We start from the raw sequence: 13,614 nt of genomic DNA, 5'->3' as shown, positions 1-13,614 counted from the left end.
CTGTGTTACATTCTACGACTGGATAGGCCCATATGCATACATGACTGTCTATATATGCTAAGATCAGCTAGATCCAAAGTAATACTGACCCTTTCTAAATCGAGAGCAGCCCTGTGGTAATGTGAGGACGCAGCCACTAGGTGGCAGCAGAGGCGTCCTTATACTACCTTCTGATTTTATAAACTCAAACTGTGGCCCAGTAAAAAAAAAAACTAAACAAACGGAACATACAAAGGGGAGTCTGCCTGCTTCTCATTAAATGTAAGTTACACCATAAATAATCCAATCACTGTGGCTGAAAATTTAAATAAACACTGCATCCTCTTGTCCTCATCCAGCTGCAGTCTGTGACATGTTTGTTTGTTTGTTGTTGATGTATAGGCTATCTTCCCGCACACGTTTACATCTCTGAATACAGTGGCATACAAAGAAATAATGCATCAATAACAAGAACCAAAAAAGCATTTTTTTCTCTCTCTATTAGTTACCATAGAAACTGCGCAGGAGCAAAGGCAAAGTGGTTTTTTTTTCTAACGGCCCTTTCGTTTGTTTTATATAGCCTATATATCAAGCACAGAAATGGCTTCATGAGGCCCGAGGACAGAATTTCTGATCTGAATGGATGTTTGCAAAGATATACTTTCCACAACTCAAAAGTGAAGCAACTATGGGATGTACAGTTAATGAGTGCATCTGTATGTCGAGGTTTGCATTCACCAAAACAGAAATGCACATTTGTAATAAATTGTAATAAGAGCTTGTATGAAATTCGTTCAACTGTCATTCGTTACGACCACACAGCGTAAATATTTGTAATTCAAATTGAGTTAGGAACAGGCCTAACTGTTCGCTTTTGTTTGTGTTTTTCAAAAAACACAAACTCCTACATGCAGCTGTTCTTTTCGCAATTAAGACAATAGTTTTATAGACTTTGGAATGAAATGAATGTTTTCAGAAATATAAAAGTTTCAATGCACCGTTCACGCACCGTTGTTTCCGTCGTTTCCCCTCATTATCTGAAATTACATTGTTTGATGAGACTATTTTAAAGGCAGGTGTCAGGGCTGCAGATCAGAAAGGTGGGGTTATTTTTTTAGAAGGAGATATGTAAGCTACTTTCTCAACCACATAGCAAAGACTCTTTGATCTGTTCATTAGTTTAAGGTAAAGTATTTGGAGATCAGATAACAAGAGGCATTTTAGGCCTTAAAAAGCTTCAGTGGCTTTTGAAAGCAGATTCTTTTGGTCAGCCCGAGGCGATGTGGCTTTGGGGGTGGAATTACCTCATCTTGAAATTTCCCCACGTCTTTTTTCACCTTTTTTTAAAAAAAACTGTAACCTCTATGACATTGTTTCTTTTTTACTCAACAATAGCAGATAATTATGAGATTAACCATAGGCCTAAATTTTTGGCCTTGGTCTAATCCTATGAGTCATGTATTTAATAAGATATTTTCAAGTATATAATGGTTTTTAATACATTGCGTTCTTTTTGTCACCGTAATCCATTTGAACATCTGTGTTGCTTTGTTTAAAACAGAATAAATGCTTTGTTTTGCTTTTTTAATCGAGGAAGTATAGATGTATTGTTTTGATTTACCCCACTCAGGTGTATTACAAAGGATGGCGCATGCGCGCTGCGCGACCATCAGGTGAAGTCGCCAATGTAAAACCTCTCCTGGTTTCACTCATTCGTTGCGTCTCAGTGGGATTGCTGCGACTGGAGCCTTTCAGATGTCTGTGCTGGAGAGGATAGACTGGAGGGTGAGTTCACTCGTGTATTTTCCCTCTTACAGCTGATTTAATTTAACCCAACCTGCATCATGTTTATCGCTTTTGCTGCTGAGCGTATATTTGTTTTATTACTTTCCACGATAATCACCTGTTTGTAATCGCACGGCGCCGTGTGCGCTTTTGAATAACCTGTGATTAATGTCAATAAGGCCAAAGCTGTAGCCTATTCTCTCCAAATCTTCCAGGAGATTTGGTTTGAGGCTCCTGATTACAAACCAAATATGCTCGTTTAAGGTCGAAACTTAAAAAGGCTTTCCTTAAAATAATAGTCCGGTTGGTTTTTTCCTCTTAAACCATTTCTACAAAAACACATAAAACACAGTAGAATATAGTATATTTCAACTTATTTATTTGTATTAAAACAGAATACTATCACAGAAAATAGTCCTGCAGGAAGAGCGGGATCATGTGGGAATGAAATGCTGTTAAAGTCATTATGTTCAGTGCTAAGTGATGCATAAGCTACTCTAATATAGCCTATGTAGCCTTTTTGCCGTAATATAGGTTAAACTATATAGCATAATATAGGTCATTTATGAATCTAAGTATTATTGTGACCTTTAAATGTGTGGGATTTGTTGGTGTTCAGTGTAAATTGAAAGCTAATTTTGTTGGCTATTTTAAAGGGATTTATTGTAAAAAGACACGTCAGCCTCTTTTCTTAAATATGGACACTATAGAAAACCAATTGAAAAATCACTGAGCAGAACTCCTCCATTGATTTGTGTGATATTTTTAATTTTGTTCGGGTATGGATCCATTTAATCCATTTAATCTTTACACCTGACATCAGATGAGCCGGTTGTCACAGTGGTCGACTGTCATTAAAATGACAAGCTGAGCATCAGGATTGTTGAAAACATCACCGTGAGGCCATGCGTGACTAACTTCCTTTAGGTTTGCCCTGTGTCTATTCCAACGCAAAATAACATTTAATCAGCGCGCATTTCTCTTCTGCTTCGCATCACAACAAGCCAAGGACCAACATGCAAAAAAAAAAAACCAAAAAACGATAATCCTCAGTGGCCCATGTCCTCTTGTTCCCATGCACAGCCGATCATCACAGCTTGGGTGGACGGACGCCACAGGCTGTTATCCCGAAAGACAAAGGTCTGTCCATTAATCTCAAAAATTATAATCTGACATTTAGTACTCGTCAAATTATACAAAACTAATTACTGAAATTACTCCAAATAGTCTAATGAACATAGAGTTGCCTATATTAATTTCTGTTTCGGAGGGAGAAATACACACTAAAAAAAAAGAAACTAACATTAAAATAGCCTAATGGAGAGTTAGGTCGTTATAATTAAAACAAGAAGAAGAAAAACATCTTTTGTCTTCTTTTCGAGATTTGATGCATATCAAAGCTTCAAAGCAGCCTTGTTTTGGACATTGCAAGGCTCCACCAAAAATGTAAATGAAGTTAAGAAAGAGTTGTTTGTTGAGCTCCTTTGAGCTTTAGGGGTTTTTGAGAGACTGGTGCTGCTAAGCCCTCGGGCTTATTGCGGTTTGGAACAAGCAAACACCGCTGTGAAGCACCGACATTAAACTATCATGGTTGTATTCGAATGATTATTATTCTATTTGGGCATTCAGATCGGAGAAATGCATTATCTTGATAAAATGCTGATTTGCAGATCAAAATCGTCTTAATCCATTTTGAGTCGGTAAACACGAACAACACAAGGACTTACTCAAGTGACATGTAGGCTATAAAGATGTAAGTTAAAGTAAGAATAAGAATCATTTTAAAACAATGATTATTGTAAAAAATAATGCTCAATGTGATTATGTGTAATTATAAAAGACTGAAATAATTGCAGAAATGCTAATTATTTAAAGTGTCATAGCTGGATTTTAACACCAGTTAAAATAGGGTAAATAAATAAATAATAATAGTACTACTACAACAACTACTACTACTACTATCACTACTACTTCTTCCACTACCACCAATAATAATAATAATAATAATAACGTGATTATATGTTATTAACCTAGCCTACTTTATAAACCTCATTACCTCCGACCAGTGAAAATAAAGGTAGCCTGTTTATTTATCACAATATTGTCGTCTAACTAATTATTGAGAATACTATCAAAATTCTACAATAGCTGGAACCTTGCAATGTGATTGGCCAAGAGGCATTCCACTGAGCGTCACAACTTCACCATGAGGCACTTGGTAACTATAGCGACCCCTCAACGCAACAATATTAATCCACGTTTTGCTGGTTCTGACACATAGCCTAGACCTACCGTCAGATCGAACTCGTCATCACAAAAAAGAAGTTCCTACATTTATTATGTTTTTGTTTGTTTTTACAGACCGGCATCATAACTATAAGTTGTTTCCTTAATAACTGGGGGGATTATTTCAGTGCGATAGGCATCGATCTCGGTGTGTTTATGAGGAATATAATCCTGAAATAGAGCCATACAGGCGTCCTCCTTTCAAATTCGAGGAGACAAAAACAAACACGGTAAAACAAACCATGGTGGTGAGAGACTTCCCTCGCTGTAAGCCACGATAAGCGGGATATAGAATATTCCCTTGGTGTAAATATCCGACACTGTACAGACGGACAGGATTCTGATTGGACCCTTGTCCCGCCAATCAGCAATATTTTCATTTTCCCCTTCCACACGCAGCTGCATCATCGTGCAGAGTGACGCCCACTCCCAGCGGCTGTGCAGATATAGTAACAGTGCCTATGATTGCACCAATAAGACTGAACGTCGCTGTTTTGTCCATAAGAGGGAGTCAAGTTTCTTATATGCACCGTTTTCGCCCACTTCCACAACAGAACCACAGAGCACATTGACCGGAGAGTGGGGGGATATTGCTTGACAACGATTATTTTCTGCCATAGCGGCTGTGGAGGCTCATATCTGTGGTCGGATAGTCAGTCGGTCGGTCAGTTCGTCCCTTCAGCCTTCACCCACAACTTCGCCTCTTCGCCGCAGCCGAAGAACAAGAGGGTTCATGAGCACCAGGAAGCTCTTATTTTTTTCATACCTGGATTAACTCAAAGCCTACGATATATACTTTTTCTTTTATTCTCTTTTGTGACGGGAGAGACTTTTACTCGGTCAAAATGTTGTGGAAATTAGCCGACAACGTGAAATATGAAGATGACTGTGAGGTGAGTAACGACAGACAGGCTTGAAAAAAAGTGCCTTTTGAGTGACACTGAACGAAAGTTTGCAAATCAACGACAAGAATGGCAATGGGTTGATTTTTCTTTCATATGCTAACAATAATGATAAGATAAGATATAGGAGGATAAAATAGAAATTTTTAAACAGCCAGTAGAACAGGCGACAGCAGGGGGACAAAAGCTGCTAGTCCATTAAAGAAAAAAAAAAAGTTGAAAGGCGCCTTCAACGGAGACGCATTTTCAGAATAAATGTAGGCTATATTTCTATAACAAAAACAACAGCAATATACCCAATACTAATAATGAGAATAATTTTTACAGCCTATCAAAATTCATTTCTTCCCGAAAAGTTGCTAATAATGTATCATGCTGCTTAATCTGGGCCAGTACTAACACTCAAAACATAACCATATTTAAAAATTAAGATACCTTTATTTCTCACGCTAAAGAAGAATAGTAGAAAAAAGTATATTAATATTAAATTAAAGTATAAAGATATATATAAATTGATGCTCTTCCCTAAATTATTTTTTTCAGTGGACACCGTGCTAGTGAATGACAGGCACTTAGTTCCCTTGAGGGACAAATGAAATGTTAGCACTACCTGCCATATTGTTGTCATCTCTCTCAGCTGCCCTGTCTCTTCCGTCCCTCAGGAAAGGCATGACGGCAACAGCAATGGGAACCCTCGGCTGCCTCACCTGCCAGCGGTCAGTCAGCACCTCTACAGCCCGTCTCCCGCCCTCTCACACTCGGCCAGTTCGGACTTCCAGCCCCCGTATTTCCCGCCTCCCTACCAACCCATCTCCTACCCACAGTCCAGTGACCCCTACTCCCACCTCGGCGACCCCTTCAACATCAACTCCATACACCAGTCGCAGTCGTCGAACCAGCAGCAGCCGTGGCCCGGCCGACAGGGCCAGGATGGGCTCGGCGCTCATGCGAGGGGCGGACTGGCAAGTCAGATCCTGGGCCTGGAGGGAGGCTCATCCGGGGTGCGGAGGGAAGGGTTCCGCCGGCCGGAACTGCTACCCCCACACGCGCACAGCCTCGAATCCTCGGTTATTGGTGATAACATGGGGATGCACGACATGGGGCACGGACTGGAGGATGTTCAAGTGAGTGGATTTGATTGAGGTGATCACTCGAAAAGGGAAAGTTATGTGGAAGTCACAAAAGCTGAAGAGTGCGTGTGTGTATGTGTTAACAGTTGCAGACAGTATACATTTAGAAAAGCCATACAATCATATAATAAAAGTAAATGTATTAGCTTTGTTGCATGGTACATTATTTTAATTGCTTTAAAAATAATCAAAAGTCACTAAGTACTCATTAAACATCACTAAGTACTCATTTAACATTCAAATTCACAATAGAAATTCTATGAATTATATTTTTTTGTTTGTCTGTTTTGCATGAAAGAGGCAGAAGAGAAGAAGAGAAATTTGGATAGATTTGGAATATTAAAACTTCTAGCTTCACCATGCAAAAAATAATTTCAGTTTGCTATATCTATCTTTGTTCAATGGTGCATATTTGCTTATTGCTACTTCTTTTCTTTTTTATCAGCATGTAGATGACCACAGTATTATTATGGCAGATCAGACAGTCATCAAAAAAGGTGAGTTTACTCCATGTTTATGACTATTTGGAAAACGAGTGCAAAAGAGCAGCAGTTCTGTTAATCCGAAAGAAAAGAAAAAAAAGTTTTGGGAAATCCTGCCAGGGGTACATGTGCCTTTTGTACAGCCAAAGACAGATGCAGCAATTTAATTTTACTGTGAGGACTGTATTTTTTTTCACTCTCTTCATACTTGGAAATGTCATAACAATTACCTCTATAGTGGCATGTCAAGGCGATCAGGGCGAGAGTACAGCAAAGGAGGAGTCTTCTGTTTGTGCTCACACTGCTTACAGTGATAATCCTCATAGCCATGAGATGCACTTATCTAAGCTTGATGTGATCTTTAGCCTATTCTGTTGGTGAAGGTGCTTTGAATGGATGCCCAGTGGGAAAGAAGCGATCCTTTTCAAAAACGGCAGGCTATATCTGACATGACATGAAAATTGAGCAATCTCACAAGCTCTGTGTTGACTGTGAGAGAAGAGGAAAGCTTTGGATCATTTTTAGGCTGGATAAGCTCGCAATTGCAGCTCTTTTCAGATTACGTTAACAGGAAATTATGAGTTGATCTTGAAGCAGTGTTTGGCTCTGCAGAACCAGCTTTCGGTGGGGTGTGGCATTAGCCTTGCATGTGAAGGACAGTTTAGTAATTTGTTGGGACATGAACTGTTTTGAGGGAGAACTTATCCCTGCTGTTTTGTCATCAGGGCTCCATTAAACAGACTTTGAGTTAGAGAAAGATCAACTTCAGCAATTTTACTCTACTGCTTAGCTTTGAGTTTTCATTTGAAACATAGATAAATAGATAGATAGATAGATAGATAGATAGATAGATAGATAGATAGATAGATAGATAGATAGATAGATAGATAGATAGATAGATAGATAGGATTATGTGAAAAAGCCATACCAGTATGATATATAATCATATATAAAAAATAAGTTGTATGTTTCAGTTTAAAATGTAAACAGCAGTTACTCATGATCATACTTGCAGCAGGGAGGATTCATTTGCTGACATTTTTGTGATATTATATATTGTTTTGTTTTTGTAATTTTAAAGCATACTGGCAAAAGTATGACAACATTATGGTGCATACTTATGAGCAGAAAGCCATGTGCACAGCACAATAAACCGACCGGTCTGCATTTGTTACGGAAATCAGTGATGGCTCATTATATTGTTCCCATGCTCAAGGGCACGTTATGGGCAATCTAGGTTTTCCACTTGTAAACAATGGCATGTCATTCCCAACCATGTGCCCCAGAGGAGCCTTAAAGCACTCATGTGACTCTGTGATTTCTGTCTCAGTATTAGGACTACGAGGTGGCAGGAACCTTGATCGCTTACAGAGGACTTATTATCAGGGGGGCATTCTTGCGGGTGAGGATGAAGTTAGCAATGTTTTGTAGTGTTGCTGTACTGTTTTGTTTGTCCGATGACTGTCAGTGCTTTTGTGGGTGGTTTTAAAATTTGGAAACTGTGAACTAAATTTTGTCAAACCTTTGGGGCAGCAAAACATTAAAAAAAAAAAAAAAAACACACACAACTTTTAGGTACTTGAGGAGAATCTGTGGCTTAGACGAGAGGCAGTGTGTATGTGTGTACCTGTTTGTGGATGGTGTTTGGCATGAGGGCATTTTAGCTATTTAATCCATCAGGCATCAAGTGTTTGGAAAACCACACAATATTTCAAAAGTCTTCAATGGCTGATTCTTGTATATTTTTTGTGTGACAGACACTGGTTTTCTCAGTTGTGCAGAACTGCATACACACTCTTCCTTGTGATTACGTACAAGAAAACACAGATTCCCTGTTGCACAGAGAGGATTATGCTGATTAGAGTTTATGCACATACACAGGAGAGCTGCATATATAAACAAATGCTATTCCAAAATCAGATCCTTTTTTTCCCTTTGTTTCTTTGTTTCTCTCTTTAGCTCACACACATATTTTTCTGCACCCCTACAGGTCCCGTGACTCTACCCAAAGGCAATGCGCTGGGTCTTCCCTTCCAGAAAGAGTCCCTACTGGGTATGGTATCAAACCCTACAGAGGTGTTCTGCTCCGTACCGGGCCGTCTTTCCTTGCTGAGCTCCACTTCCAAGTACAAGGTCACCGTGGCCGAGGTCCAGAGACGTCTGTCGCCCCCGGAGTGCCTCAACGCATCGCTCTTGGGAGGAGTTTTACGCAGGTCAGAGTCAGACTCTTTCAACTTCCTCTCTTGTTATTATTTGTCTTCGACCTAACAAAGAAATACTTAAGCACTGATTCCAAAAAAAAAAAAAAAAAATCAAGGGTAAATAAGATGAGCATAATTCATTTTGTTGGTTTTATCAAGAGTTTTGTTTTCTGTGAGCTGTTGATGAGGTTGTGTGATTGTCTCAGCTATAAAAGATCATTAAGCTGAGGAGTTGTAGCTCTAGTGATCTGTAGACTAAAGCTCGGCAGCCCATGGGAAAGCGTTTTCTAAAAGCACAGCTTTGGCTCAGTTGCTCTGGCTCATCAGTTTTTTTTTTTTTCTTTTTTGTCTAAGGTTTGTGACTTTCTTTGTGTGGTCTGCAATTTTGGTTCTCTGCTTCCTCTGGGGATAGGTTACATCAACACAGTTAGTACCAATCTAAAGACTCTGTGGGTGTGTGTATTTGTGTGTTTGTCAGGCACTGCAGCATGGCTAGGTTTTCTCTGTGGCGGAGGCAGTTGACCTTATGGCACATATGTTAGTGAGGCAGTCTGTTGAGGGACTGTGAGGTTACAGTATGTCCTGACCGGAGCAGTTTGTGCTTGGAGTGCACGTTTGCCACTTCCCATGTGTCTGTGTTAATGCTGACATGTACACACACACACACACACACACACACACACACATATATACATACACAATCACAGACATTTTTAAGTAGGTCATATAGCAATAGGAGCAGGATCGTTATCTGAGGGACGAGGGAGGGGGGAGAAGGGGATGAAAGAGTGGGGGGCACACATACACACATGCCTCCCTAAAGATGCTCCCTCTCTCACCCACCATGGAGAGGGAGAGCTTGCCTTGCCAGTCATGCGGAAAACTGAATTGGCCATGGCAAGTGCAGAGTTTAAGTGTTTGTGCAAACACGTGTATGAGTGATTTCTCTGCTATGCTTTTTGAGCGGAAGCATCAATTGTGTCAGTGTTTTTTAGGTCATGAGAGCCTGTTTGTGTGTGACTTTATAAAACATTTTTTTTTTATCAGTAGTCAAGGATGACACCTTTCATGGGAGTGAGACAAGTTATTTCTACTGTATGGGTTGCAGTCTGTGGATTTTAGTGAAAGTACAATAATCAAACCAATCTATTCTGTTTGTTCAAAGTCATTTGTTCCGACAAATTTAAACACATTATGGGAGAAAAAATAAATGAAATCTTGCGTAATCTGTGACATCATACACTCAATCTGTATTTTTTTGTGTTGTCCTTCTGCAGAGCCAAGTCAAAAAATGGAGGCCGCTCTCTGAGAGAAAAGTTGGATAAAATTGGGCTCAACCTGCCAGCAGGAAGGAGGAAGGCCGCCAATGTCACTCTACTTACCTCACTAGTAGAAGGTATGACATGTCACTCAGTAGTTCACAGCACCTCAAGTGTAATTGCTGTTTGTACTGGCTGGAATGTTGCTCGAATAGTACAAGAACGTGGGAACGTTATTGTCTTCCACCGAGTGCTTGTGTTTTAAGTACTGCACGTCTTATGGCATTCTCCAAACAACAGTCATTGTTGAAATATTCCCTTATATAAAGACAGTATGAATGGCTCAAAGTTTTTGTTCTTGACAAACTTGGACGAAATTCTCACGGCGATTCTGTCCATTTAGCCAAAATCAGAGTGACCGAGCTGATGTGTAACGCAAGCTGGCTCTCCCCATGTCTTGAGCTATCGACAAAGATCTGAGATAATCCTTTGCAACAGAGTCGCTCACAAAAACATCTCAGCACCAATTCTATATATGTTCCGATTATATTACGCTCTAAAAACACAACCGAGCTTCAACACTGTGCAAATTACTGCGGGCTGTGCGATCGATATATTTTGACCACTTTGACTGCTAAAACATCATCGTCAGTCAAACCTTAGCCGGACAGTGACGCTTCACCGCGATCACGGTATCACTTCGATCACATCTACCTGCCGCGGGCTAATGTAGAATATTTTTCCCTCTCTTGCTCCCTACATGACTAATTTTTTTTTATAAATGGGCTGATGATTGTGTGCAGGAGAATGACTGGAGGCCTGTGTTATTTAGAGACCTTCAAAGCTGAATTAAGCCTTGTTATCTTGTGTTCAGCTTGCCAGAAGGGCCAGCTGACCTTAAAGCTTGTGCTTCTGAATAGCTGCCCGCATCCTCAAGTGATGTGCGTGCCTATCAATAAGTGGTGCTGTTGGTGCTGTGGGCACTCTGCGCTAACATTTATCCACATAAGCCCATTATGACCGTGCAAGTCAAACCACCCTCAAGACGGAAATATATTCATCTCACTAGTACTTCTTCCCCCGAGCAAGAAGACTGAGCACAGCTGATTATTTTGTAGTTCAGATGCTTCACTTCATGTGCCTTGATGCTCGGGTATATCAGGTCCAAAACAGACCACTAGTGTAATGCTGTAAATTGATAAATTGTGGAGGCTGACCAACTTACCACTTGATCTTTGCCCAGTGTGTGAAATCACATGTTGTGATAGTGTCTGTGTAAATAATAAGAATCTTTATTTATTCGTACAAGTCTTGGTTCGAGACCAAGAGCCAATTTCACTTCATCACCAGTGTTGTCATAGTCTTTGGTTCACAGACGACTTTCTCTCACATCAGTGCTTTATTCCTCTTCTTTTAGGTGAAGCTGTTCATTTAGCGAGAGACTTTGGTTACGTGTGTGAGACAGAGTTCCCTGCGAAGGCAATTGCGGAATACCTTGGCAGGCCGCACGTAGAACGCAACGAGGTTAACTCTCGCAAGAACATGCTCCTCGCTGCCAAGTAAGAATCTCTTCTTTATGCATGCCTCTACTTTGCATAGAATTGCATGGATTACAGGAATTTTTTGCTCATTGACTTATCTGCAGTGTTATCCACGGAATTTGTTCTCAGGCCACAATGAATCAGTAGGTGTAGTTAATCTAAGTATTTTTCTCTGCCCTCCTAAATCAGTCTGTTTTTTTTATTTTTTATTGTCCTACCTTCAGGCAAATCTGCAAGGAGTTCACTGACCTGCTCACTCAGGATCGCTCACCTCTGGGAAACTCTCGGCCGGCGCCCATCCTGGAGCCTGGAATCCAAGGCTGCCTGACCCACTTCAGCCTCATCACTCATGGCTTTGGCTCTCCAGCCATCTGTGCCGCCATGACCTCGCTTCAGAACTACCTGAACGAGGCGCTCAAACAAGTGGACAAGATGTACCTGAGCTCTGGTAGCGACACCCAGGGATCCTCAGACAGTGGAAACAAATCTACCGACAAAATGGACAAGCACAGGAAATGAGAGCGCAAAGGAGAATCTCTATGAACTTGAGAGCACCCCCCCACCCCGAGTCCCTTAATCTTGCTGTCCTGTCTGCCCTTTTTGGACCTTTTCAGAATCAATATTTAGTATTGTCATTTCGAGAGCTGAATTTGCGCGTGAGTGTATGTGTGCTCGCGCTGTTAAATTTATATAAGATTTTTTAGAAGTTGAGGATTTCTAAAACCTTGTCACAACTGGGACTGCCAATCAGTCCGTTTTGGCACCTACGTATAAACGCCCACGGACCGGTCCTAACGGGAGCAGCCCCTGTGAATACACACCATATCATAGCACCCACTATGCAGCCCTATACAGTTGCCAATGTGCCGATGTTACAACCATGGGACCTGCACTCTGTTGACAAGAAGACGAAGAGAACAAAGTGCATACTGTTTTTTTTTTTTTTTTCTCCCTAGAGGACATCATTTCAAGATGAGTCGCTGTGGCTGTGAATTCCTCCCAGCTTCCCCCCTTCTGCTCCGTCTGGAGGCAAATCCACTGATTTCCTGTGTCTCAATGGACTTGCAAAGGACAATTTTTATATATGAGAAAGAGAGAGAAGAAAATCCACTTCATTTTCTTTACTTTTTTTGTGTGCTTGATTTGTACAACCACTTTAAAATGGCTACAGTGTTATTGTGCTTTGTTCATGAGAGATGATTTGAATCTTATGTAGGCCTGAATGAGAAAAGACAATTTTTTGTGTTCGGTCAAAAACCAGAGACTTTAAAGTCGGTATAATAGAAGCCTCTTCAGTGTTCATGTGGATTACAGACATAGCAATGCTTCCATTGTAAGTCTTTATTTTATACCTGGCAGTAAGAACATGTTATTTTCGTGACTATGTTAGGTATTCAACATCCTTAGTATTTAAAAACCCCAAGTTAACACCAATCTACCAACCAGTTCAGTCCTGCCAGAGTGTATGCATGTTGTGAGAATGTGTGTAAATGTACATATTTCTTTCTTTAAAAAAAATGTTTTTAATTAGACATTAAATTCCAAACATAGAATTTTATCCAGTGTCTTGTTCTGGATGTAAATATTTTCTAATTTATGTTGTAATTTAATGGGCTTGTGTAAATAATGGTATCATTCTGGTGTATGGTTTAACTTTTTATGATGATGTGTTAAACTTTTATAAATGGGTTAGTTTTTTATTGAGTAGAGGTTAGGAAGTGGGCATGATATACTTTTTTTGAAGATATGTTAAAAAAAACAAACAAAAAAAACAAAAAAAAACTGTTTTAAAGTTTCAGGAAAAATAAAAAATAAAATGAAAGACTCAAGTCTGATTTAGTGAGTCAGTGATGTTGCCTAGGCCACACACACACACACACACACACACACACACACACACACACACACACACACACACAAACACATATTTTGCTAATGGATAGCACTATTGTTCTGTAGCCCTCTCCTCAGCAGTATTTCACAGACGATGGTTAAGTCATGTGTTGGAAAATTGTCCTATTAATAAACAGCAAAGAAAAATCCCCAAAC

General features: G+C 40.1%; 1 protein-coding gene across 3 annotated transcripts; it reads left to right on the top strand.

Moving 5' to 3' along the window:
* The first annotated feature begins 1,635 nt into the window (after nt 1-1,635).
* On the top strand, nt 1,636-13,394 carry tfap2c (transcription factor AP-2 gamma (activating enhancer binding protein 2 gamma)). 3 transcript variants are annotated; one of them, XM_023406353.2, is made up of 8 exons: nt 1,636-1,764; nt 5,615-6,076; nt 6,528-6,579; nt 7,895-7,966; nt 8,555-8,777; nt 10,043-10,161; nt 11,442-11,583; nt 11,790-13,394. In XM_023406353.2, exons 1-8 carry the CDS (start codon nt 1,735-1,737, stop codon nt 12,082-12,084), a joined length of 1,395 nt encoding a protein of 464 aa, XP_023262121.1. In that variant the 5' UTR covers nt 1,636-1,734; the 3' UTR covers nt 12,085-13,394. The 3 variants fall into 3 exon arrangements, with proteins under 3 accessions (XP_023262121.1, XP_023262120.1, XP_023262122.1); XM_023406352.2 differs by lacking the exon at nt 1,636-1,764 and adding an exon at nt 4,513-4,943; XM_023406354.2 differs by lacking the exons at nt 1,636-1,764; nt 7,895-7,966 and adding an exon at nt 4,518-4,943.
* The last annotated feature ends 220 nt before the right edge of the window (nt 13,395-13,614 follow it).

The sequence above is a fragment of the Seriola lalandi genome, unplaced genomic scaffold, assembly GCF_002814215.2.
Source record: "Seriola lalandi dorsalis isolate HSWRI2012SDOR001 ecotype SW California unplaced genomic scaffold, Sedor1 jcf7180002054304, whole genome shotgun sequence".
Lineage (NCBI taxonomy): Eukaryota > Metazoa > Chordata > Actinopteri > Carangiformes > Carangidae > Seriola > Seriola lalandi.
This window is presented reverse-complemented; position numbering and strand designations above follow the sequence as displayed.

Coding starts and splice junctions, on each gene's coding strand:
- tfap2c (XM_023406352.2), top strand. CDS start 4,896: ATGTTGTGGAAATTAGCCGACAACGTGAAATATGAAGATGACTGTGAG. Junction 6,077..6,527: donor ACGGACTGGAGGATGTTCAA/GTGAGTGGATTT, acceptor CTTTTTTATCAG/CATGTAGATGACCACAGTAT. Junction 10,162..11,441: donor ACTTACCTCACTAGTAGAAG/GTATGACATGTC, acceptor CTCTTCTTTTAG/GTGAAGCTGTTCATTTAGCG.